The sequence below is a fragment of the Lepidochelys kempii genome, chromosome 27 (assembly GCF_965140285.1).
Source record: "Lepidochelys kempii isolate rLepKem1 chromosome 27, rLepKem1.hap1, whole genome shotgun sequence".
Classification (NCBI taxonomy): Eukaryota; Metazoa; Chordata; order Testudines; family Cheloniidae; genus Lepidochelys; species Lepidochelys kempii.
In genome coordinates this window covers 4,801,847-4,829,050 of record NC_136406.1, presented here as the reverse complement: position 1 = coordinate 4,829,050, position 27,204 = coordinate 4,801,847, and the positions used below count along the sequence as shown (strand labels likewise).

The window sequence follows — 27,204 nt, the reverse complement described above, 5'->3', positions numbered from 1 at the left end:
TCCAACATACAAATACAAAAATTGTGCATAATAAATGCACCATAATACTGTACATACAGTGTAAACCGTTCAACAAGAATGATTTAAATATACCTGTTCTTCTCCTGACCTGGAAGACACAAGAATAAAATTCTGTAACTCTAGGACATGTGCATAAACACTTTTTGAGAGCTTGGATTGCCAGCCAACAGTATCCCTGAAGATAAACAGAGTCAAATGTTCACTTAATGAAAGTAATTATTCAGTGAATTGCTGGTTATCATTAACTAAGAAAAAAAGTACAAGTTCAGCCAACATTAAATCCAGACAGAGGTCTTTCCATCTCCCGATTTGCTACTGGCGCTACTTTTGTTTGAGCCTGCTCTGGATTTCTTCTCTCTGGAACTGCTGGGATTTGTTTGGTTATTATATGCCTGGATTGCAAGGTCCAGACGTTCCTGAGCCACTTTAATCTCCCTCTGCAGATTTTCTAGGTCAGCTGGAATGTTTTCTTCGTTGCTCCCATACTGCTGTTCCTGAGCTATATTAGCTTTGTTTTGCTTGTAGGCCATTTTGGCATTGGACAATTCAGTATATTGGATTTGATCTGGCTTGACTGCAATGTTATAGCCAGGAGGAGCAGATGGAGTATTCCAAGTAAAAGGGTAATTATAGGTACCAGAGTCTTCCAGCTCTTTTCTTTTATTGTTTAATGTGTCTCGGATTGTACCAAATCCCAAATGGAGCATCTCCCAGACATTCAAAAGTAAACACAGGCAGCTTACGCCATACATTATTAAAAGGAAAATGGTCTTTTCAGTAGGCCTTGAAATGAAACAATCTATCTTGTGTGGGCATGGTTTCCTGCTACATATAAATGTGGAGCTGACTTCGAACCCATACAAAAAATATTGACCAACAAGAAAGCCAACTTCGAACATAGTCCTAGACAGCAGCTGCAGCACATAGATTTTCATAAGCCCATCCTCTCGAATTCGCCGCCTACCATCATGTTTAGCTTTAGTGAGGGCTGGCTGCTGCTTGTTCTCCTGCTCACTTTCTAGCTCTATTTCTGGGTACATCATTGGATCTTCTTCGTGGTCATCCTCTGTCTCCTCCAAACCACGGTGTTGTTTCCAGCGCATTGAAAAGGTTTTGTTCCTGGTTCTTTTGTCAGGTTCGTTATGTTCCACCATTCTGGCAATTTTATGAATGGCATAGCCTAAATACATCACAGATGGAGTGGCTACAAGAATGATCTGAAACACCCAAAATCTCACATGTGAAAGAGGAGCAAAAGCATCATAGCAAACATTTTCGCATCCTGGTTGTTCCGTGTTGCACACAAACTTGCTTTGTTCATCATAATAGATGGATTCCCCTCCCACAGCAGTAAGGACAATCCGAAAGACAATCAAAACCGTCAGCCAGATTTTGCCAACAAATGTTGAATGATTGTGGATTTCCTCTAACAGACGGGTCAAGAAACTCCAACTCATGGTGGTCAAATCGTTTTATCTTTAAAAAAAGAGACACATGTTAAGAGTTTAAAACGCTCAGCCCCAATACTGCCACCATTTAGTCAAGAGAGCAAGGAAATGTAATCATCCATACAAAAATGCTACCTCTAAACTCTTTTGCTGTCTCACCTGTTATCCAGAATCTCTACCAGCCAAAATTTGCGTGAAGAATCTAAGTTTCCTTTGTAGGTTTTCAAGAATGCCACTACAAATAAAGAAGGAAAAAAAATTCTTAAGTCCCAATCCACAAACAACTGTTTCCAAAGTTATTACAAAAAGGTGGGATAAACATGCTGATGCTGCTGTACCTCGAATTTGAATAAAAGTGACTGTTTAGACATTTAGGCTGAGATTCTCAAAGCAACCAATGGGATACAAAAGCCCAATTATCATGAAATGTAATGGGAATTGAGTATCCAGAACTCACTGTGTACTCTCACTAAAATATTTCATCAACTCTCTTGTACACATGCATTTTAAAAAAAAGATTTAACAAAATCCATCCATTTTCCCCTTGAATTGTGAAAAATACAGCACAGAGAAAGCTGAACAATGCTAGTAACAACATCCTGACAGACAAGAAATTGTAGCAGAAACATAACTGCACCTTTTTCTCAAGGAGGATTTTATTACAAGCCCTTATTCCCAAGCCTAATAAAGTCAATGAGAGTTTTTCTATTAACTTCAGTGGATTCTGAATTAGGCTCCTAGTCAGGCTAATGTAAGTGTAACATTTTCCATTCATTACACAAAACATACTTAAGAAGTGCCTACTCTGAAAGGAGTCACCATGAGATTAATAGGCAGTGCCAGTTAGGGGGGAAAAAGGAAAATGTAACACTTCGGAAAAAGGGAAATCAATAGCAATCAGTAAAAATTACTGAATTTTTAAAGAATTTTAGGAACAAAAGAAATCCTAACAATGGTAACATTACTAGATAAAGATGATAAAACCATTAACAATGATGAAGTAGTATCAAAGGGGTAGCCATGTTAGTCTGTATCCCCAAAAACAACGAGGAGTCCGGTTGTGGCACCTTAAAGACTAACAGATGTATTTGGGCATAAGCTTTTGTGCGTAAAAAACCCACTTCTTCAGATCCATGGAGAAATGATGCAGAAAAGGTCAAAGTGTTCAATAAACATTTCTGTTGTGTATTTGGAAAGCAGCAGGATAATAGACTCACATCACAAGGATGACAAAGTATTTCCAGAGATAAGCTAGGTGAGGTAATATGTTATACTGGACCAACTTCTGTTGGTGAAAGAAACAAACTTTCAGCAAGCTACACAGAGCTATTCTTTAGGTAACCAAGGATGTTAAACTATATCTATTGAGGATACACACATTTAAACCAGCAGACCCGCACAACCTGCACCCAAAAGTCCTACAAGTGTTGGCTGAGGAGATCTCTGCCCTGCTGATGTTAATTTTTAATAAATCTTGAAATACTGAGGAAATTCCAGGAGACTGAAAGAATGATAAAGCTGTGCCAATATGCAAACAGGACAAGCTGATGACCCAGGTAACTACAGGCCAGCTAGTCTGACATAAATCCTGGGCAAAATAATGGGAAAAAATTGATACAGGATGCAATTCATAAATAATTGCAGGATATGAATATAATTAATGCCAGTCAACATGGTTTTATGGAAAAAGATCAGGTCAGACAAACCTAATTTCATTCTTTGTTGAGATTACAAGTTTGGTTGATAATGGTAATTGTGCAGATGCAATATACTTAAGACATTTGTAAGGCATTTGACTTTATACTGCATGGCATTATAGTTAAAAAATTAGCACCATACAATACCAAGACAGTGCACGTTAGATGGATTAAGAACTGGCTAAGTAACAGATCTCAAAATGCGGTCACCAATGGGGAATCTTCATCAAATGGAGTGCTTCTAATTGGGTTCCACTGGAACCAGTACTGTGCTTTTCAACATTTTCATCAAATTAAAATTTGCAGATAACCACAAAGATTCGCAGAACAGTGAATAAGGATGAGGACAGGGCATGGAGCGCATGGTCAGTGGATCCATTCAAACAAAATACATTTTAATTAGAGCTGAGTGAATAATTGGTTTTTTGGTTCAGGGGCTAAGCCTAACCTCTCCTCCAACCCCTCAAATCGGCTTTAACCAAAACAGATTTTTTTTTTTCCAGTTTTTCTGAAACAGACAAACAGAAGAGGGAAAAATTCTGTTTCGGGTCAATCAGAATGCTTCATTTGACCCAAAACTACATTTTGTTTTGTTTCAGGTGTTTTTTCACCCTTGTTTGATCAGCTATATTTCAAAATGAAATCCCATTTCATTTCAAAATGGTCAAAAACAAACATTTCAAAATGAAAAGTCAAAACATTTAGTTTTGAAATGGTCAAAATGAACCATTTCAACTTTTTCAAAATGTTTTTCCTTTTTTTATTTCCAAATCTGATCTGAATCTGCAAATAGTTTTGATGCCCTGAAAAATGCATTTTTTTGGGCAAATGTACTATTTCTCGAAATATTTTCACCCAGTTCTAGCTTTAATATAGCCAAATGCAAAGCTGTACATATAGGAGCAAGAAATGCAGGCCACACCTACAGAATGGGGGACTGTATCCTGGAAAGCAGGAACTCTGTAAAGGATTTAGGGGTCATAGTGGGAAAGCAACTCAACATGAGCTCCCAGTCCAATGCTGTGGCAAACAGGGCTAAAGTCATCCTGGGATGTATACACAGAGGACCAATGAGGAGGGTTACGGAGGAGATTTTACCTCTGCATATGGCACTGGTGAAAAGTTGGAGAGAGTGCAGAAAAAAGCCATACAAATGGTTTAAGGGTTGGAGAAAATTGGGTTCTAATTACAACCGAGAGACTTAAAGAGATCAATCTATTTAGACTATCAAAAAGAAGATTGAGAGGTGACTTGATTACAATGAATATGCAGAAAATGGGGAGAAAATACAGGGTACCAAAGGGCTCTTTAATCTAGCAGAGAAAAGCATAACAAGAACCAAGTGGCTGAAAGCTGAAGCCATACAAATTCAAATTAGAAATAAGGCTGAACTCTCCATCTCTTAATGTCTCCAAATCAAGACTAGAGGCCTCTCTGGAAGATATGCTTTAGTCAAAAACAAGTTATTGGGCTCAACATAGGGTAATAGTGAAATGTAATGGCTCGGGACATACAGGAGGTCAGACTAGATGATCTAATTGTCCCTTCTTGCTTTAAACCATACAAATCTAGTTACTTGAGAATTCTGACTGTACAGATGGACCATGTATGATGCTAGTTAATATCTTGGTAGTTGGCCAGTGAGCCACAAAATGTACTTACTTTTTTTTTTTAATTGATGACATCATAACTCAGAGCAAAATTTGGCCCTAAATTTACTTTAAGTAGCCACAATATACATTTGAAATGAATTCAATGAAGTTATACCAGTGTAAATGTGGAGTACAAGCAGAATTTGGCCTTTAATTTCCATCAATGTTCATTCCAAGTTCCCAAGAGCTGAAAACAGAGAAGCCAACTTTTAAAACAGACCAGCTTACAGTATAACAGAGGAAACTGGATCATTAGTTTTAAAAGACATTTATCGTGAAATCTAGCAAGTTTAAGTCCCTTCAGCTGCTTTTCCTACCCATGAACCCTCCCCCCCACTGCCAATTTTTTGTGATTTTACAGCACCACCATTAAAAAAAAAAAATCTCTCATCTTGCTATGTGTCAAAACATAAAATACGTGGGAAACAGACTAACTGTACACAGTACTTTTAAATGCAAACACAATGAAAATTTCTCTCTCTCTAGGATCTGTCAGTTAGTGATCATAGGTGTGACAAATAACAGGAGGTAAAAAAAAATTACAAATATAAGTGTGATTTTTAAGTTGATTGTATCCTTTAATAGCCTTATGAAACTGGCTGCAGTTACAGAATACATGTCTCTGCCTTTACAACATGTATACTGCAGGACTCGGCTATAACAGTAACCTTCACATACACACTGTACACTTAATACTTCCCATATTTGCTGTTCTGGGAACATTTAACTTAATAACTCTCTACTCTTTGAAACGAAGGCTTATGGACAGAGACACCCATCTGAAAAAAGCAAACTGTCAGCAATTTCCACTAATTTACGTCATGCCACGCAAGGCATTTGAGAGAGACCTTCATTCCTTATATTTATCATAAGTTCATAACACCACTTGGAGCAGCAAAGGCTGCTCAGAGCAGGCAGAGGAGACAATACAAACAGCATGATCTTTTTCTCTGGCTGTAAGTTGGTCCCAACCTACCTGCTTTCGGATGGCTCTCTAAGGAGGAACTGAAAAATGGACTTGGCATAAACACTGACTCAGAGTTGGGATGAATTATTGTAACACTCAGTGGCTGTTTGCAGTGATATATAACACTAGCTCCACTATTCACAGAGTTTGCTAAAGATGTAGGATCTTGGAGAAACAGGTCAGGAGTCAACACTCTATGGGCCAAATCCACTGCCCTGCCCAAGCCTGACTAAATGGGCTTGGAACAAAGGGGTTCTGCAGCAACTGGGTAGAGAATGGAATCCACCCAGTTCCCAGGCTATGGAGTACAAGTAGAGCTGCTCCACACACGCCCCTGTGTACGGAGTCCAGCCAAAAGATCTACAGTCATACCCTTCCCTGTATATGGAGTACAGAGCTCCCATGAACCTGGGCAGACACAGGTACAGCCCTCTTGTGGACGTCACCAGATCCAGCCTCCCATCCCCTGATTCTAAGCCATATGTGACTAAGAGGCCTACCTGACCACGAGGGTTGGTGGATCTCCCTGTGTATTATGGCTGAACTTTCCAGTGGAGCCTAAGGGGGTTAGGCTGCCAACTCCCACTGAATTTTAATAGGATATTAGCACCTAACTCTTTTGCACTACATTGAAAAGTTCAACCTTAAATAGTAAGTATGGGTGTGTGCTCATTTGCATCGCGAACAAGCAATCATTTAGGAGGAAGGCACTCAACTTAGGGGATTCCCTCACTACCCACATCTTATCACATCTTCTCCAATTAAATTAGGTTCATTCATGTTCTTCAAATCATATTCACTTCATTTTGCTTTCAAACAATTTAGCAGCTGTGTGCTGAGAAGAATGTGGGAGTTACCAATGAACTTACCAAATGTCAACCAATTGAGCTTCCAAGAAATGCAGAATGAAATTTAAATTGGCCCCAAAGGCCAATTAAAATGACTAATCGTGACTATTCATTCAAATCTCATTTCTATTCAAACATCAGAGATCACAAGATGTACAAGAGCTTGAGAGGAAGGGAAATAGCTTCCTTTTCTTTCATTTAAAAATTAGCAAGATCTTATTGTTCATGAAGAGAAGGAATAAAAGTCACTGGCTTGTGCTGAACCCAATACAGGCACCGTGCAAGCTTCCCCAACACAGCATGGTCAACAGGCATCTATCTTGACCTGCAATTCAGTTCCCAAGTCCCTCCTGAATTAGACAAGCGGAACTGTGTAGGAGTTTTGCAATGCTGACAAATGGAGACTGTTCTCAGTGGTACCAGATGACAGAACAAGGAGCAATGGTCTCAAGTTGCAGTGCGGGAGGTTTAGGTTGGATATTAGGGAAAAAAAATTCACTAGGAGGGTGGTGAAGCACTGGAATGGGTTACCTAAGGAGGTGGTAGAATCTCCTTCCTTTGAGGTTTTTAAAGTCAGGCTTGACAAAGCCCTGGCTGGGATGATTTAGTTGGGGATTGGTTTGACCTCCTGAGGTCCCTTCCAACCCTGATATTCTATGATTCTATGCCTGGGATGAGACGATGTAATATTATTAAGCTTCCTTCACTTGTGACATGAAACGGGATTTGATCCCAACTCTCCACTAATCCCCGGCGCCACCGACCCCAGAGCTGTTAATTAAAGTTTATGATTTTACACAGCTGAAATAGATGCATGTAAAACCAGCCGCACTGGATAAAAATTGTTTGTTTCTATGTGTTTATGTAACATTTCCGACTCAGGATTCTACTACTCTTTTTTTTTTAAAACCCTGTTTTTCAAATATCTGGGCTATTCAGTCTATCTTGCAAGTCTCATGTGACATGTAAAAAACAGAAAAGGGCTCAGAAAAAGCCAGACTGTCAATGTCTATTTGGAGAAGATTCCTGAACAGACATTTGACAACTTGTCTTATTCTGCCCTCACATTTTGGGCATTTTAACAAGGTTCTGTTGATTCCCTACATCATTTCCCCAGAGTTTAAAGTTGTATGTTAAATATGAGACCTTAGATCCAATCCTGCCTATAAACAAGACTTTAAAATGGGATATAAATAGGTTTTGCAAGGAACAGAGTTTTATGAATACATGTTTGTAATCGTCAATTTCACTGTACATGCACCAAGAGATGAAAAATATTTCCAACAATAAAAATGGAAATTTAAAGACAGACAGAAAAATGTTGATTGAGAACTTATTAGAGTTTGATTTAAGGGTATTTACTTTGTATATTTTGACAAGTGAGGTTGACAATTCGTGTTTTAACTGTTATAAAGCTTTAACTTTTTGAATCTCGGCTACTCTCTACTGTCATTCAATAATTGTCTGACTCCCTCCATTGTCTGACCCTCCATAATTTGCTGCAACTGTGAAAATTTAAATTGATAAAAATAGGGAAAAATGCTTTAAAATAAACATCAATATTATCTGTCAAAACTTTTAAAAAAATAAACATCGAATTCTGCCAAGCCTAGATACAACCATGAAATACTTGTGCTGTCAAAAAAAACAAAGAGGTCAAGTTCAGGTCTTTCCTTTTTGAACAATCCACATTATGTAAACCAGATTAGAACACAAACCTAAATTTACAGCTAAGGAATGATCCTCCAAGTAGCCTGCTGTGCCCTATAGGTAACACGAACATGGATGCAAAAGTGGCCTTCAATTTAGGAATGCTCGCCTACAGTTCAGGTAACACAGTTCACATGAAAGCATTACATGCTTCATTATGTCCAAAAAGGTGGTTTCCAGTGCAATGTGTGAGGAAGAATAACAACTCCCATTAACAAAAATTGACTAAGACTCCTGTCCATCATGATGCAATTAATTCTGATTTTGGGTGTGTATGTATGTGTGTGAGGAGGGAAATCAGTTCTTTTCGTTCCTCCACCTAATCTAACTGCTGTGGGCTCCCTACATGAGAAGAAACCCCTGCTTTCTCAGGAACTTATCACAGTGCTATGCACACACACAGAGGATCCAAGTTTCCCAGAACAGGCCCACATAACAAGCACATTTCAACAGCACAGGAACAAGCTCTCCAGAAACCTGTTCACATCCAGCTATCAGGCTAGGAGGAATCAAATTGTCCAGTAGCTTGGGAGAAGAAAACCCACAGTGAAGACAAGTATTGCTGCCTGCCAGACAACTAAAACTTCTGGGTATATCTATTGTCTGTCTGTCAAATCTGACTTGAGGCAGAAAATAGAAGCTGATCTTTCCCCTCAGTTTCCTTGTAACTGCTATCCCACAGTAGTTTATTTTATTCATTCATTCATTTGTATTTTGATTGTGGCAACACGAGCTCACAGCCCAATTTCTGGGCACACTCAGATCAATGAGACATTAGTCTCAAAAATTTACAACACAGTCGCAACAACTGGCTGCAGTAAATAGCCAATCCCCCATTTTTCAACCACCACCATGGCACAGCACAGAGCAGACTCAAAGGCAATGTCCCCAACCAAGCTCTTAGCAACAAGTCCTTCACATCCAGACCATCTCAGGAAGAAGCCTGCAAGTCAGCAAGCAGCTCCCACTAACCGACAAAGCATGCAAGTTCCAGTGTGAAGGAACCTACATGGACAGTCTCCAAAACAATTGATATAGGGACTGCTGTCAGCACTGTAGAAGATCCCAAATGTCAGAAGCTACACAGGGACAAAAGGTGATTATCATTTCAGTTGTCAGGCTTTATACAAGCCACTGCCAATTGCATTCAGAGGTGAACAGCGAGCTAGTGAAGCACAACTGTAATGAACTCAGAAAAATCTGCCCCTCTCAGAAAGCAGCTTGCAGAGTTGTGCCTTAGCGGAACCTTCTGAATGGTCTTTGAGGGTAGATGCAAGGAGAGCAAGTCGCCACAGTCCAGCCTAGAGGTGACAGAGGCACAGAGAACTATGGTGAGATCTGTACCCCAGAGAAAAGTTCAAATTCTCCCAGCCAAGCAAAACTAGGAAAAAGCTCTGCTACCTAGCAATCGAGGAATGGAGAAGAGTTCAAAAGAATGCCTAGACTGTAAATCTCTCTGACAACTGATGGGTATATGCTCTCAGCAGAGAGAACTGAGAGCACTTGAGAAATCCACCAAAGGCTTCCTCCTCCTTAGCAGCTCCACCTCCATCTCCCGAGAGTAAGCTTGAGCCAGCTAACCTGCATCCATGCCCTGTCTCAGTCAGGCACCAGGAAAAGGAGACTTCACTTTCTGGATGTGACGAAAGACAGACCCAAAGGACCACAACACACTGAGTGCACGACAACCCCAAACCCCTCTCCTTATCTCCCAAAGGGAACCCTCCTGTGTGTTAAGTATGGGTGACGACACAGGCCTGCAGAAATCTACCCCACAAGGCAGCTGAGCCAAATATCACCCTCGGGGACATTTCATGAGAGAGAAAGAAGCCACAAAAGAGCAACTCTGTCCATGCTTGGCAGTCTGCAGGCAAGTCAACAGCACCTTGTGGTCAACTGTATCGAAGACTGTAAACAAAGACAACCACATTGGCATGAAACCTGACCCATCTCTCACCAGATTACGATGGTTAAAGAAATCAGTACAGTCTCTGAACCACACACACAGAGGCCTGAAGCCAGATTGGCAAGAATGGTGTGCTGAGAAAAATCAAGAGACCAGAGCTGCTTCACCACACTGTTCTCGAGCTGCTTCCCCACCAAGGGAACATCTGACAGATAACTGAGCAATCCCACAGACTCTGCTCAGGGAACCACTGCTTGAATTTGGCAGTTTTGTCAGTTGAGGGAAGCAGATATCCTTTCTACGAATCTCCATGAGTTGTAGACCCCAAATCCTCCCAGCCATGAAACACAAGGATTCTGTCAGGTTGCAGCATTTATACTACACTCATTGCTTTGACGTATGAGTGCTTTCTTAGCCTGCTCCTGCGCCCACAAAGACAGCCAATCGGGTGCTAAAAAGGTGCAATTTACCTGCAAATTTTAGTGGAGAAGTTTGACTGTATCTGTGCAGACAGCCTGGATTTAACAGGCTGTCCAGCACTTTGAAATCCCTGCTGGCCTAGGCTTTGCAGGAAAGGAAAACTTTCTAAGCTTCTGCCACAGCACAGGAGTGCAAGACACCTTCTACAGTAAGCACTGAACTCTGAGCAGCAGGGCTGCCACCAGTGAGCAGAGCTGAACGGCCCTCTTCACAAACTGCTTCATCTACTGCAAGTTTTCTGTCTACCAAAGTGACTTATGAGCAGCATGTGTAGGGAGGGGTCATCTGTGCTCAGGGATAAAAGAGGACTACACTGTCCTACTGAACCATCAGCAGAGTTTTCTAAACCGCGCTGTATCCAACACACATACCAGGTAGGCACCATACAGCACCACATGGACAACAGGTGTTTAGCCAGGGGCACTCTTTCCAAAGTTCAGTATCGGTGCAAATAATTTAATGGAACAAGAGGAGATTAGCAGGTTGGGCAGGCAACTCATCATCCATTCCTTCTGCAAACTATTAGCCAGCTGCCTCCGTTTCCCTGTAAATGCTATCAAATACGAGAACTGACTGAAGCTTCAGCTCCACTAAATCAGTTGCACCACCTGCTTTGTTTCGGGGAAAGCGAATAGCGTAAGCTGGAGCTGGTTGCTGGAGTACAGTCAATGCTGGGACACACATTTCAATTTAACAGGAGTTTAAAAACCTCTATTTTCTAAAAATACTCATAAGAATTATCCCAAACCCCCAAATAATGGAATGCAAGCGTTGAGTAATATTTGAATTTTTATGGTAGTTTGACAAAAAATGGGTGAAGACTAAGAGAACAAAAAATTCAAAATTACCACTTTCTAAAAATGTGATTGAGCATCTGATCTTTTCTGGACCCCTTTTCCAATAAATCTGAAATTCTAGGCTTTACACCATATATTGTTCCTCACGTGCTAATTACTACAATATCGGTTTTGCTTTGGTTGTATTTGTTCGTCTAATGATTTTTCACTTTTTAAAATAACCGAAAAGAAATGCGCCAGAGGGTAATCAGTTGTATATAGAAGGGGAAAAAGACCTTCATGGACCATATCCTGTAGCCTGGAGAAAACTACATTAAGCTAGGAGCCTAGATTGTGAGAGTTCAAACCTTGCCTCTATTAACTGCTGTTTATATTTCCATGTATTTCACCACCCTTATTATTAAGTAAGGCCATGAAACCTACCAGCAACCTCCAAAACCTTAATGCATATTAACTTCCCAACTGCACAGAATGTGAGACAGTTAGATGCATCGATCTGCTGATACAAGAGCATACAAAGTCACTGCTAAGGTTTTGCAGCAGAGTGCAAGCTGGGAGACATACTACTTTTAGGAGAGGGAAGTGAATGTTTATGTTGGAGTGTGTTACCAACAGCACTGTAGGTAATGTGAAAATGTCATTGAAGCCAAGAGACTTCTTTAATTTCTTATTTCCATGCTTTCAAGATTTTGGGTGGGTAGGGTGTATCCTGATACAAGTTCAACCCTCATTAAATTAAGTTTTTGCTTGTGTATACACACCTTACTTGAATGCAACATGGGACAGAATTACTGCTTAGTAAGATTATTATTCAACTTCAGCCTCAGCACAGACACACTGTGCAGTCAGAAAAGGAGTACTTGTGGTACCTTAGAGACTAATCAATTTATTTGAGCATGAGCTTTCGTGAGCTACAGCTCACTTCATCGGATGCATACTGTGGAAGACATTATATACACAGAGACCATGAAACAATACCTCCTCCCACCCCACTCTCCTGCTGGTAATAGCTTATCTAAAGTGATCATCAATGAACTTGATGATCACTTTAGATAAGCTATTACCAGCAGGAGAGTGGGGTGGGAGGAGGTATTGTTTCATGGTCTCTGTGTATATAATGTCTTCCACAGTATGCATCCGATGAAGTGAGCTGTAGCTCACGAAAGCTCATGCTCAAATAAATTGGTTAGTCTCTAAGGTGCCACAAGTACTCCTTTTCTTTTTGCAAATACAGACTAACACGGCTGTTACTCTGAAACCTGTCACTGTGCAGTCAGGGGCACAAAATTTTAAGTGCTAGCCAGATCAGATCAGATCAGCAGTTTGTCCTTACAAGCGGGACTTCACAAACACACAACTCAGGACACATCGAAATCTTTAAAAACTCCATTTGGATATTTAAAAAAATAGTGGCAAACATACATTCTCTTGTCAGACAACCAAGCTTGAGATCCAGGTTGTCCTCAGACAAGACACTATATTTCCAAGACTGGGCAGGTTTACACTATAAAATATGGATCCCAATAATCTCCCACTTGCTTTAGAATCACAGAATATCAGGGTTGGAAGGGACCTCAGGAGGTCATCTAGTCCAACCCCCTGCTCAAAGCAGGTCCAATCCCCAACTAAATCATCCCAGCCAGGGCTTTGTCAAGCCTGACCTTAAAAACTTCTAAGGAAGGAGATTTCACCACCTCCCTATGTAACGCATTCCAGTGTTTTACCACTCTCCTAGTGAAAAAGTTTTTCCTAATATCCAACCTAAACCTCCCCCACTGCAACTTCAGACCATTACTCCTCGTTCTGTCATCTGCTACCACTGAGAACAGTCTAGAGCCATCCTCTTTGGAACCCCCTTTCAGGTACTTGAAAGCAGCTATCAAATCCCCCCTCATTCTTCTCTTCCGCAGACTAAACAATCCCAGTTCCCTCAGCCTCTCCTCATAAGTCATGTGTTCCAGTCCCCTAATCATTGTCGTTGCCCTCCACTGGATGTTTTCCAATTTTTTCACATCCTTCTTGTAGTGTGGGGCCCAAAACCGGACACAGTACTCCAGATGAGGCCTCACCAATGTTGAATAGAGGGGAACGATCACGTCCCTCGATCTGCTGGCAATGCCCCTACTCATACAACCCAAAATGCCATTGGCCTTCTTGGCAACAAGGGCACACTGCTGACTCATATCCAGCTTCTCGTCCACTGTAACCCCCAGGTCCTTTTCTGCAGAACTGCTGCCTAGCCATTTACAACAATAAAAATTTAAGAGGAGACTGTAAAGATAGAGAAGAATGTTAAAACATTCTAGACAAGCTAGTTTTTGTTCTAAATGCTTCAACATACATCCATACTATTCGCTGTAATACATGTGTACAAAGGGCCATGACATTACCTGGTGTAACTGATTTACCCGCACTTTGAAAGAGCGGCAGCACTGGTCTGTCCAGACTGATGTAACTGGTTTCTGATTGAGACATCAGCAATCCTGCTTAATACAAAGACGATTTGTGCCCCTGCCACATCTTCTGCTTCATTCACTCAGAAAGAAAGGACAGACGGGAGCTCTTCATCCATAGTAGCTGCCAGCAGGATGTGGGAACAAGGAAGCACTGATTATCTGCTGGTTTATCATTTCTAAGGCACCATTTACACTAGGAAATTTCCCCTTGCCTGACTTGGTAGAATCAGGTTTCAATTGTATAGGGATGCTGAAAACAATTTCCTTCCCATCACTTCATCTATGCTACCAGGGCAGCTGTTTTGACTACCATTGCCAGCTGATAACCATTATCAGCAATAGGTTAATTTCCTAGTGCACCCGGGACAAGTCACAAGTAGATCACAAAAGACAGCACCTCCTCAGTAAGCATGTGCTAGACATAAACACAGCATACACAAACCAATCAGCTGGAGTAAGACAATAATAAAGTAAAAACAATTGTGCCACTGGTAATTATTGGTAGACAAGTCACACTTACTGGATTAGTGTTTGCTTAGCAGCTGAATTTCGCTTCCCTCCTCTTTCAGAAGGTAGCACAGGGATTCGTCCAAGGTAATATATACTCAGCCCTGAACGCCAGTGAAAATAGCCAAATTTGCTGACACTGAGGTCAGTAAGAATTTTGCCATAGACTGCAACGGGAGTAGGATCAGGCCATTCTGTAAAAAAGCTGAATTGCGGCATGGAAATGTCGAGCTGAAGAGATGGAAAGTTCCAGTGAAGGGGGCAGCAGGAACACAGAAAAAGACTTGATCTGGAGCAGGACTAGGGAAGATAATTTTTAGACTGATGGAGTGAAAGTGGAGATACTTGCAGAGTTTTTTTGTACATTTGAATTTATTTTTTTAATAAAGTATTTTTATTTGGGTTCTGTTGAAGTTTTCAGTTGTAAGAGTATTTCCACTTTTAAAAGTGTTTTAACCTCAGTATCTTCGCATTTGCCTGGGTATCTGTTTTAAATGGATGTCTGCTTTTAACCAAAAGTGTACATGTATTTTTAAAAATAGTTGAAAAATGTTTGAAGTGAGAACTGGGAGATTATTTTTACTTCAATACAATCAAAAAGGAAGTTGTTTTATACAAGAGAGCACAGCCTGAAGACAAATGTATTCCATGCCCATAAACCCTGGTCAGTGTTAGTTTGAAAGGATGAGTACAAAGTTAACACAATTGTTTAACTGGGAAGGGAGTGGCATTATCACCCTGACCTCCTAAAAGTGTCTCTTCCAATTAAATGGCCTGATCCTACCATCCTTACTCACATGAGAAGTGCTGACTATTTGCACAAGTACGGTTTTCAGGAGTCACCATTAACCCTTAAAATAAAAAGGACACACACACCAGAAATTCAATGCATCATTCAGGTCCTTTGGATAGCATACTGTTCTATAAATACATACCATGAGTGAAAGTAAGAGAGGGAATGAGAATGCAGGGTGGTGTGATGTAAAACACTTTATAAATGGTGATTAGATACACAGATGCTTCACCAATGAGTTAGCAATGGCCACATTATTCACAAGTGGCCAAGTCATGGGTGAGTTATTCAGAGCTCCCCAAATGATGCCAATAAAGCCATTACGCCAAACGGCACTATCATTTATTCTGTAGATGCCACATATTTTAGAAGTACTTCACGGTTTAATTTCTCTTTTTAAATAAAGAATAATTATTTTCCACATCCCTTCACCTGTAAAGCTCAGGTCCTTTACTAACATCAATCCAACTGCACAGACAGAGGAAAAACACATGTAATAAATTTAAGAATCCTCTAAAAAGTGACCTAAAATTGATCCTCCTAACATAGTATCATACTACTAAAGTCTCAGGAGTTTCCAGGAACCTTTCAAATAACATAAAGTGCCCAAGTCCAGCCCTTCATCAACCACTGAATTATATTAGACTCATAGACTTTAAGGTCAGACGGGACCATTGTGACCATCTAGTCTGATCTCCTGCATATTGCAGGCCACCGAACCTCACCCATTCCTAAAATAGACCCATAATCTCTGGCTGAGTTACTGAAGTCCTCAAATCATGGTTTAAAGTCTTCAGGTTACAGACAATTCACCATTTATACTAGTTTAAACGTGATTCATGACCCATGCTGCAGAGGAAGGCGAACCCCCCCCCCCCCCACAGGGTCTTGACCAATCTGACCCAGGGGGAAATTCCTTCCCAACCCCAAATATGGCAATCAGTTTGTTAGACCCTATCACTAATCCACTGCTGAATGTCACCAGTTCTGCTCCTCTTACCAGTACAAATTTCCACATTTGGAGAGTAAAGAGGAATCAATATGCCAACAGGCTGTTTCTTGAATGAGAAATGGCAACTGTTTGAAGTGTTGAGAAGTTTTAAAATAGGGGACAAGGATTAGTGGTTAGAGTACAGGTGAGAGTTGGGGCAAAGGTGAATAATAACATGCAATGTATCACCTGTTCAGCAGCACCAAATATGTGGTGTTTGCATAAAAGAGTTTGGTATGTAACACTTGCTGATTGCCTGTTATGAAGTTTACATTTCCTTTTGAGTACTGGAGCCCAGACAAGTACCATAAGCTGTTATAATTCTGTTGTCTGACACACCTGTATCTAAAAAGGTGAAACTAATTTCTGTGATAGTTCAAGACCAATCCCATGTCCTTATTTAGGCAAAACTGCTGTTAAGAAAGGAATGCAGGATTTAGCCTCATTTCCTATGTGGAAATTTAGATCCCAATTCAGCAAGTCACTTAAGCACATGCCTAACTTTAAACTTGTGAGCAATCCCACTGACGCCAATTGCACCACTTAGTTAGACAGGTTTCAGAGCAGCAGTCCTGTTAGTCTGTATTCGCAAAAAGAAAAGGAGGACTTGTGGCACCTTAGAGACTAACCAATTTATTTGAGCATAAGCTTTCGTGAGCTACAGCTCACTTCATTGGATGCATTCGAAAGCTTATGCTCAAATAAATTGGTTAGTCTCTAAGGTGCCACAAGTCCTCCTTTTCTTTTTAGTTAGACACATGCTTAAAGACCTTCCTGACTTTGGGCCTTGGAGGTGAACTAAAAGACACTGAAAATAGGTATTTAAAATGGAAGTGTTCACAAGTTAATCCTGGTGGTGTAAATGGAGCTGCTAATATTAAACTTGCACTGGAATAGATGTGTGTCTGTGTTTTGAAGCATCTGTTCAAGTTTAAGCATATAAAACATTTTTCAGTCCAATGATTCCATAGGGAAATGCCTCAAACATCAGCTCAGCTGACTCAAATTTTTCATTGCATTTCCCTATGACCATAAATACACCATTTATTACTTCAAATATATCTTTTTATTTATAGCTTTAGAAAATAAGCTTCTAATTCATTTTATCACATAAATCCTGAGATGTTAATTTAAACATCACCACTACTTAAAAAATATCTACTAGCCCATAGTCCAACATGTTTTATAGCTAGCCTTTAACTAAGCAATATACATTTTCAGCAGGCAAAATGCAGTTGGTCTTTTTGCTACTGTGCAATGGTAAGTATTGTATCTTGCTGCAGAAAAGCTCTGAACTTTAAATTACACACACAATCCTCCCTCCAAAAAGTTTTACTTCTGAAAATATCACTTTATTAGAATGTCACCATGCTCTGTTACCAAAACACACTTGGCAGCATGCTAATTTAAAATAGTTCATAAAGACTTGGTGGTCCTTTGCCCTTATTTTTCATTTGTGATTAAATTCAGAGTATTTGCAATAGCTGATTTCATGATTCATTTAATTTTTTTCTGAACCTCAAAAGACTTCCGAAAGTCAAAAAGAAACTCTCACCTAGATCTCCATGCTCTCTAGCCCCACCCAGAACACACAAACACATACCACAACTTAGCAAAACCCATGCAAGAATTCAATCCTTATCAGGCATACAGAGTCTTTGTCTAAGAAAGAATTCCTCTTCATAAGTTTTGAAAAGTTGGATTGGTTTGAAACTCAGCGAAAACCATCTTAAGAGACCATTCACAAGACTGACAGAAACGGGTAGCTTAGCAGAAGTAGGTCTAATATCAAAACTGTACTCAACATGTTTGGAATCTTTGATAGTCTCTTAAAACAGATTTATCTATAATCAAATCAAAAACAACTTCCCAAACCTATAAAAAGAAGTTTATTGTTGGACCAAGACCTTGCATGTGACATTTCAATTCAGAGCAAAATGTTACAGTCCTATCACCAGCAGGAGAGTGAATTTGTGTGGGGGGGTGGAGGGTGAGAAAACCTGGATTTGTGCTGGAAATGGCCCACCTGATGATCACTTTAGATAAGCTATTACCAGCAGGACAGTGGGGTGGGAGGAGGTATTGTTTCATATTCTCTGTGTATATATAAAGTCTGCTGCAGTTTCCACGGTATGCATCCGATGAAGTGAGCTGTAGCTCACGAAAGCTTATGCTCAAATAAATTGGTTAGTCTCTAAGGTGCCACAAGTACTCCTTTTCTTTTTGTGAATACAGACTAACACGGCTGCTACTCTGAAACCAGTCAAATTACAGCTACTCAAACAGAAAAGGGAGATATTGAAAACGGAAAAAAGTTCCTTTCACAGGAGTTGTAGATATACTTGTAAAAGACACATTCCTAATCTTGATGTAATTCAGTCAAAACACTCTAAAATGGTGATCAGTCTGAATGTACAGCTGACTTGGTTCATGAACAGCACCTGAACCTTTGCTGTGTATCCTGCATACCCCTGATTGAGAACCACTGTTTTTAGCACTCCGTTCAAAAGACTGTCAGGGTGCTCTACAACTACTCAGGCCATAGCTGGCTTAAAACCATTCTGATCTGCCCAAGCAAAACTTGCTGCTACTGATGTTTCAAAGTCTTAAAACAGCTGCTATCATATTTATACCCTTCTTCATCTCCCCCCTTCACCCCCATCCTTGCAATTGGACCACAGAATATATAGCTCTCATAGGTACAGCTTAGTTTCATTAGAAGGAAACAAAAACACACAACAACAACAAAAAAGAGTTGATCACCCCAAAAGTACACCTCCTAGCCAGCCCCATATGTGCTATACTGCATTCAGAAATAAACCTTTTTCCAGCTTGCACCTTGAATTATTCCACTAAGCTTTATAGAAGTTATATCAAATGAATTTTGGGGAGAAAAGGACAGACTGTACGTACATCAGTCCTTCAGGAGGTCGCACCTTAGAGCGGAGAGTATGCAGCTGTGTACTTCCATATTTCCTGTCTAGGCACACAGAGAAGTCAGACAGCGCCTCTGTTGCTAAATCCAGGTTGGGAACAGTCTCTTCTCTTCTTAGCCCAGGGGTTCTCAAACTGGGGGTCGGGACCCCTCAGGGGGTCGCAAGGTTATCATGTGGGGCCTCACGAGCTGTCAGCCTTCACCCCAAAGCCCGCTTTGCCTCCAGCATTTATAATGGTGTTAAATATATAAAAAGTGTTTTTAATTTATAAGGGGAGGGTCACACTCAGAGGCATGCTATGTGCAAGGGGTCACCAGGACAAAAGTTTGAGAACCACTGTCTTAGCCTATCACCATTTTAACAGTTTTACATAAATGTAGTAAGAGAAGGTGATTTAAGGCAGCTATTTGCAACCTCATTTTGGCGCTGCTGGTAGAATTTAAAATTTGGGGCCAAAAGGTCATGAGATCAAGTTCTCACACTGGGATTGGTACTTGCACCAAATGCTTGCAGGCTGTTTAGGAGAGTAGGGGTGGGGATGGGGAGAAGCAGGATAGATCTGATGAGGTTCAACAAGGACAAGTGCAGAGTCCTGCACTTAGGACGGAAGAATCCCATGCACCGCTACAGACTAGGGACCGAGTGGCTAGGCAGCAGTTCTGCAGAAAGGGACCTAGGGGTTACAAGTGGACGAGAAGCTGGATACAAGTCAACAGTGTGCCCTTGTTGCCAAGAAGGCTAACAGCATTTTCATAGAATCATAGAATATCAGGGTTGGAAGGGACCCCAGAAGGTCATCTAGTCCAACCCCCTGCTCGAAGCAGGACCAATTCCCAGTTAAATCATTCCAGCCAGGGCTTTGTCAAGCCTGACCTTAAAAACCTCTAAGGAAGGAGATTCTACCACCTCCCTAGATAACGCATTCCAGTGTTTCACCACCCTCTTAGTGAAAAAGTTTTTCCTAATATCCAATCTAAACCTCCCCCACTGCAACTTGAGACCATTACTCCTCGTTCTGTCATCTGCTACCATTGAGAACAGTCTAGAGCCATCCTCTTTGGAACCCCCTTTCAGGTAGTTGAAAGCAGCTATCAAATCCCCCCTCATTCTTCTCCTCTGCAGGCTAAACAATCCCAGCTCCCTCAGCCTCTCCTCATAACTCATGTGTTCCAGACCCCTAATCAATTTGTTGCCCTTCGCTGGACTCTCTCCAATTTATCCACATCCTTCTTGAAGTGTGGGGCCCAAAACTGGACACAGTACTCCAGATGAGGCCTCACCAATGTCGAATAGAGGGGAACGATCACGTCCCTCGATCTGTATAAGGCTGTATAAGTAGGGGCTTTATAAGGGCTGTATAAGTAGGGGCATTGCCAGCAGATCAAGGGACGTGATTGTTCCCCTCTATTCGACATTGGTGAGGCTTCATCTGGAGTACTGTGTCCAGTTTTGGGCCTCACACTACAAGGAGAATGTGGAAAAATTGGAAAGCATCCAGTGGAGGGCAACAAAAATCATTAGGAGACTGGAACACATGAGTCATGACGAGAGGCTGAGGGAACTGGGATTGTTTAGTCTGCGGAAGAGAAGAATGAGGGGGGATTTGATAGCTGCTTTCAACTACCTGAAAGGGGGTTCCAAAGAGGATGGATCTAGACTGTTCTCAGTGGTAGCAGATGACAGAATGAGGAGTAATGGTCTCAAGTCGCAGTGGGGGAGGTTTAGGTTGGATATTAGGAAAAACTTTTTCACTAGGAGGATGGTGAAGCACTGGAATGGGTTACCTAGGGAGGTGGTGGAATCTCCTTCCTTTGAGGTTTTTAAAGTCAGGCTTGACAAAGCCCTGGCTGGGATGATTTAGTTGGGGATTGGTCCTGCTTTGAGCAGGGGGTTGGACTAGATGACCTCCTGAGTTCCCTTCCAACCCTGATATTCTATGATTCTATGTGCTTCTATAAGTGCATCCTTGCAAGAAAGAATATTAAAGGTCCACCTGCTTATTGCTGTTCTGATGAAAATTAGAGACTCCTTGGTACGTCTTGAAACCAAGAGAAAGTAACCCTGTGATTTGGGGCAAATATTCTCTATCAAGCAAAAAAGCAAGTGCTAATGCTGAAGGCTGTGTTAACATTACCCAATCTTTGCACTACCAGTATATAACATATTCCCTCCAATGCCAAAACATATATATGAAAGTAAATTTTTTTCTACTTAGAAAAGGAAGAGATTGCATTACAACTAATTCAGAGATATTCAAGGCTTAAAGTCTATATGGCCATAATCTGATATTTATTTGGCATATGTACTGCTAGTTGGATTCTGCTTCCCCAGACCGCAGACAAGCTGCAGCTGGGTACTTATGGGGGACACATCCTGAGTACCAATCCATTGTTCCCCCCCCCCAATAATCTGATACAAATACTTAATGCCAACACAGAAGTTTCACCTCCAACGATGGCCAAAAATCCTATCTAGTTTAAAAAAGAATATCTAAAATCCTTTTTCATCTATAAAACTATAGCTTTGCACAACAAAAACAGCTCAGATCTATGGACTAACTACTTGGAAAGATTTACAGTCTTGGTTCTTAGTAAAAAACAGCTCTGATAACAAAAGACATTTTACAATTACATTTTCTAGACTCCTGCACTTTTTGGCTCAGGAATATATACGCATTTAGTCTTAATGTGCATCAGCTGCTTAAGTTTTCCATGCAATCCTTTCTGTCTGCTCACTAAGCAAGCCTTTTTCACATTTAAAACCTAAGGGAAAGATTTTCAAATAGAAGTTAGGCACTTAATTCCTATTGATTTTCACCGAGTTAGGTGCCTTTGAAAATCTTCCCCCAAATCTAGTATATGTTACTCCCTGCAACTTCCAACTTTTTGTACATTTTAAAAGTTAATTTTTAATAGCCCAGAGAATTAATTTGATAAAATAACCTCTAAGTTGTTGACAATTCAAATGATCAAGTTACTTCAACAACAGCTAAGTGGGGCTCTTTGGTTCACTTTGGAAAGTTTTCAAACTAGAAAAACTATTGTAGTATTGTAGCTGGCCCACACTCATCAGCTAAGGTCACTTTGAAAACTTACTTTTAAATAATAATTATGAAGAGCAAATTCAAAACAGCAAATTCAAGGCTGCCTTTTGAACTCTGCTACAAAAGAGCATGATCTATAAAAATAGCTTTGATAGGATTGATTTCACTAGACACATATTGTTAAAGCTTCCCTTTTACCTCTGTGATCACGATAGGCTGTTGTTGAAATTGCAGCACACTTGAAACCAAAATTCCACAAAGTAAGAGAAGCGGATTGGATTTTTTTAACAGAAAGAGAGGGGAAAGACAGAAGCAGCACAGAATTATTGCTAAAATTTACTCACATGGTTCACTGGTTCCTAGTGGAAAAAATATTAGACTCAATGCGAGGAGACGTCAAGTGTTGTACCAAAAGGACAAAGACAAGATACTCAAAATTATATTGTTGAATGTGTAGAAATAAAAATCTGTGAGCATCTATTTCAGCTAGGGTGAATATTAAAGTGCTCTTGAAAAAAAATATTGACAGAAGAAGCTAAAACACAAGAAAGTCGTTTTCCAGCACAATTATTGTTTGAGAACCTCGTAGCACAGCCCCCTTCCTCCTCCCCCTATATTGTGCAGACAAATTGCAATGCAAGTCAGAACAACTCCAGGGGGATACCATGGGTTTTCCTCTCATACTGGAGCCTGAAAACCTTTATGACAATGATCAGTAATGATGAGAAAAGCAAACTCCAGTCTCTTTCTAGCTCTAACCTCTCTCAACCAATTATTTCAGCAAAGTAGTTTAGGCAATAATATTTCATTAATCTTTTCCCTCCCCTCTAATTATAGCAGATATCTCAGACTCTGTGTGTGCAGGCATAGCTACTGGGAAGCAAAATGCAACCATGACAGAGACACAGAAACAAAGCTGTTGAAAAAAATAATGCCGATCTATCACCAAACCATGGCCAACCCACCAGCACCACCACAGCCCAACAAATTCAACCCTCACCCAAAAGCACAATCTCTTTGCAACTGCAGGTTGCTTGATAGGTTTATTTTAAGCACAACCACTCCTCCCCCAATTCAAATAAGAATTTAAATGATAAATATTTTTATTATCTAAAAACAACCAAAACAAAAAAGAAACCAAAACAAACTTGCACTCACTTCACCTGGTCTCACTGGGGCTTGAGCGTGAAAGCAAAAGGGGGACAGGATCCTAGCTGAAAGGACTGAATACCAACCCCAGAAAATAATGGGGAGCACTCAGAAGGAAAAATTGTTTTCCTAATGAGATGGCTTGCTCCATCAACACAAGAGTTTCCCCTCAATATTTCTGCCATGCTCACTCTGGATACATTAACTCCAGCTTGGCTCTTTACTGCTCTCAGAAGGTTCTTCCAATTTGCTACTTTGGCTATGTCTATATTACGCCACTTTTAGCGACAGGGTTATGTCGCTCCAGCCACGTCACTAAAAGGCACGCAGTGTAGCCGCTGTTTGTCGGGTCTCCTGCTGACAAAAATCTTCCATCCCCAACAAGCAGTGTTAGCGTTGTAAGAGCTTTTCACACCGGTGCTTATCCTCAGCAACACTTTTGTCTTTCAGGGGTGTGTGTCTGTGTGTGTATTTTAACACCTCTAAAGACAAAAGTTTTGTCATTCAGTTGCCAGCATAGACATAGCCTTACATTCCTCCCCCATCTTTAACTAGCATTTAACTGGCATTAACTAGCTGAAGACTCTGTTCATAGCCCTACACTTTATCTATAACCCTCTTTTGTTAATAGGGTTCATAATAAATGCTCTAAAAGGGTTTTGAACAGTGTTGGATTTGGGCTATTTTCCAAACTATAGACATTTATAAGAGACAAGAGGGTCCCCACTTTTGCCTTCCACCTCTTCAAAGAATCATAGAATATCAGGGTTGGAAGGGACCTCAGGAGGTCATCTAGTCCAACCCCCTGCTCACAGCAGCACCAGTCCCCAACTAAATCTTCCCCTCTCCCTTGTCAGTCCTCTCTCTGACAAGGGCCAACTCCCTGCATGAACCTCATCCATATGATCAGCAGGGTATTTACATGCCCTAGAGGGCCCTACCCCTGCCTGTCACCTGGGGGTCTCTGTCCATCCTGTAAATGCAGTCAGGGCACTAGCCCACTGGGGGGCCTAAGCAGGAATATTTCCTCCCCCAATAAAACACATACTAATAATGAATGGGGAGGGCAAGGAATTGCTTAGTCTGCTTATGCCTAGCACTGGCTCTGCTGAGCTGCATCCCCGCAGCACCGGGGGCAACCAGGGAACCACTGGGAAGTTTAATATTTCAAAACTCACAGGACGGGAAGCAACTTGTAAACTACCCTGAGTCCCTGACACACACCTGATGTCCTCTCCTCACCCTCCCCCCTCAGCCCCACTGTCCCCCCCAACCCTGCCAGCCCCAGTACCCCCAACCAACTCCCCCAGCCCCAGTGCCCAGCAGCCAACCCCCCACAGCCTCACTGCCCCCCCAGCCCTGCCAGCCCCAGTACCCCCAACCAACGTCTACCAGCCCCAGTGCCCCCTGCCAGCCCCAGTGCTCCCCCAACCCTGCCAGCCCCACTGCCCTGCCAACTTCCACCAGCCCCAGTGCCCCCAACCAACCCCCCCAGCCCCAGTGCCCCCAACCAACCCCCCCAGCCAACCCCCTGCCTCAATGCCCCCCAACCCTGCCAGCCCCACTGCCCTGCCAACTTCCACCAGCCCCAGTGCCCCCAACCAACCCCCCCAGCCCCAGTGCCCCCAACCAACCCCCCCACCCCCGCCAGCACCCCCCCAGCCCCAATGCCCCCAGCCAACCCCCCAGCCCCAGTGCTCAGCAGCCAACCCCCCTGCCTCAATGCCCCCCCAACCCCGCCAGCCCCAGTTCCCCCAGCCAACCCCCCCACCTCACTGCCCCCCCCAACCCACCCCCGCCAGCCCCAGTACCCCCCGCCAGCCCCGGTGTCCGCCGCTCACTCGCTCGCCCCGCGCGGCTCCCGGGCACGGTCCGGGCGGGGTCTCTGGGCGGCCCGTGCCCGGGGAGGGGGCCGGGAGCCGCCCCGCATCGCTCCCCTCAGCCGGCCGGACCCCGGGCTCGGAGCCTCCTGGGGCCCCCCCGCCCGGGGAGGGCAGCGGGGCGCATGCGCAGCTGCCCGTCGGTCTGCAAGGGGGGGGCGGCGGCGGCGCGGGGCGCGCGTGGCTGGGCAGCAGTTGCCGGGCTCCGGTGGTTTGCACGCGCCGTGCCAGTTGCCCCCTACAAGGCGGTGTTTGCACGCGCGATGCCATTTGCGCGCACCGTGCAAGGCGTTTGCACGCGCGATGCCAGTTGCGCGCACCGTGCAAGGCGTTTGCACGCGCGATGGCAGTTGCGCGCACCGTGCAAGGCGTTTGCACGCGCGATGCCAGTTGCGCGCACCGTGCAAGGCGTTTGCACGCGCGATGCCAGTTGCACGCTGTAAGCGCCTGGGTGACGCCAGTTGCACACGGATATCGGCTGCACACTGCAAGTTGCTTGCCTGATGCTAGTTATATACTTTGTGAGGTGTTTCTCTCTGTTAATTTCATCCCATTGCTCTTCCTCAAACCCCTTGCACACCCCAATACAGCTGTTCCCCAGACTTGAAGGGTGTTCAACACATCCTTTCTCAATGCTGAGATAGGTATCGCCTCCCCTTAGTCATCACTGAAGGAAGCTATGCATATTTAGCTCTTTTGACCTTCTAAATCAGTGGTTTTCAAACTTTTTTTTCATTTTCAGACCCCTAAAAAAGTTTAAATGGCGATGCGGACCCCCTTGGAAATCTTAGACACAGTGCGCAGACTGCCGCGGGCCGCGGAGCACAGGCTGAAAACCACTGTTCTAAATCATTCCCCCCCCAGCTCCCCACCACTTCTGAACTGCTCTTCTCCCAACGCCACCAGTTTGTCAGGATCTTTCTGGGGATAAGCGCTCAGAACTGAATGCAACGGGGTCTATTGTTCTGCTTTGAACATTCATTTCTGGTTAGATGTTGGCATCAAGATAGGATGACCAGATGTCCCGATTTTATACTGACAGTCCAGATTTTGGGGTCTTTTTCTTATATATATTACCTCCCACCCCATCCCGATTTTTCACATTTGCTGTCGGGTCACCCTAATCCAAGGTCTCCTGAAAGCAATTTATTTAAAACAACATTTTAAAAAAATGGGATCCCCCCCACTCCAAAATATATAAAACATTTTAAAAAGTAATTATTCTATAGCTTCCCTCCACTTCTCAGAGAGACAAGGTGCGAGAGGTAATCTCTTTTATTGGACCAACTTCTGTTAGTGAGAGACACAAGTTTTCCAGCTTGTCACAGAGCTTGTCTCCCTCACCAACAGAAGCTGGTCCAATAAAAGAGAGTATCTCCCGCATTTTAGCTCTCTAATATCCTGGGACCCCCATGGCTACAGCTACACCGCATCTTTCTACTTATGACAGTTTGAAAACTAATTTGAAACAGCAATAATAATAATAACAAAACAGGACTAGTACCTTCTGCGCGGTTCCTTTCATCGGGAAGCTGACCCACACAGAAATACAGCCATGTCTGCAGAGGATAGAGGCAGCTGTTTAGCAGAGAATACCACACTTCAGGGCAGGAAGTGCAGAAGAACGCTATATCCAATTGAAATGACAGGCGTGGTGTAAGAGGGCAGAATGCAGAACCGACGTCCGAATTCTGCCAGGACACTGGAGTAATATTGGTAACTCCTTTCTTCAAAATGCTTATTACATCAATAGGAGATACAAGTCTCATTTATACAGTCACACCCATTCATTTCACATTAATTTCAAGGCAATTTTTAAAATAAACTATCTTACTTAATGACAGGTTTCAGAGTAGCAGCCCTGTTAGTCTGTGTTCGCAAAAAAGAAAAGGAGGACTTGTGGCACCTTAGAGACTAACCAAT

The 27,204-nt window shown here is 42.3% G+C and overlaps 1 protein-coding gene across 4 annotated transcripts; it reads right to left on the bottom strand.

Moving 5' to 3' along the window:
• Nucleotides 1–26,840, bottom strand: GJC1 (gap junction protein gamma 1). Of its 4 annotated transcripts, XM_073325653.1 has the most exons (4): nt 13,917–13,982; nt 4,934–5,005; nt 1,629–1,704; nt 1–1,497 (listed from the first exon to the last, which is right to left on the bottom strand). In XM_073325653.1, the coding sequence occupies exon 4, from the start codon at nt 1,476–1,478 to the stop codon at nt 297–299; it is 1,182 nt and encodes a 393-aa protein (XP_073181754.1). In that variant the 5' UTR covers nt 1,479–1,497; nt 1,629–1,704; nt 4,934–5,005; nt 13,917–13,982; the 3' UTR covers nt 1–296. The 4 variants fall into 4 exon arrangements, with proteins under 4 accessions (XP_073181754.1, XP_073181756.1, XP_073181753.1 ...); XM_073325655.1 differs by lacking the exons at nt 4,934–5,005; nt 13,917–13,982 and adding an exon at nt 26,786–26,840; XM_073325652.2 differs by lacking the exons at nt 4,934–5,005; nt 13,917–13,982 and adding an exon at nt 25,243–25,374.
• Between the last annotated feature and the right edge of the window lie 364 nt (nt 26,841–27,204).

Excerpts from the sequence above, each read along its gene's own strand:
- GJC1 (XM_073325655.1), bottom strand. The coding sequence starts at position 1,478 with ATGAGTTGGAGTTTCTTGACCCGTCTGTTAGAGGAAATCCACAATCAT.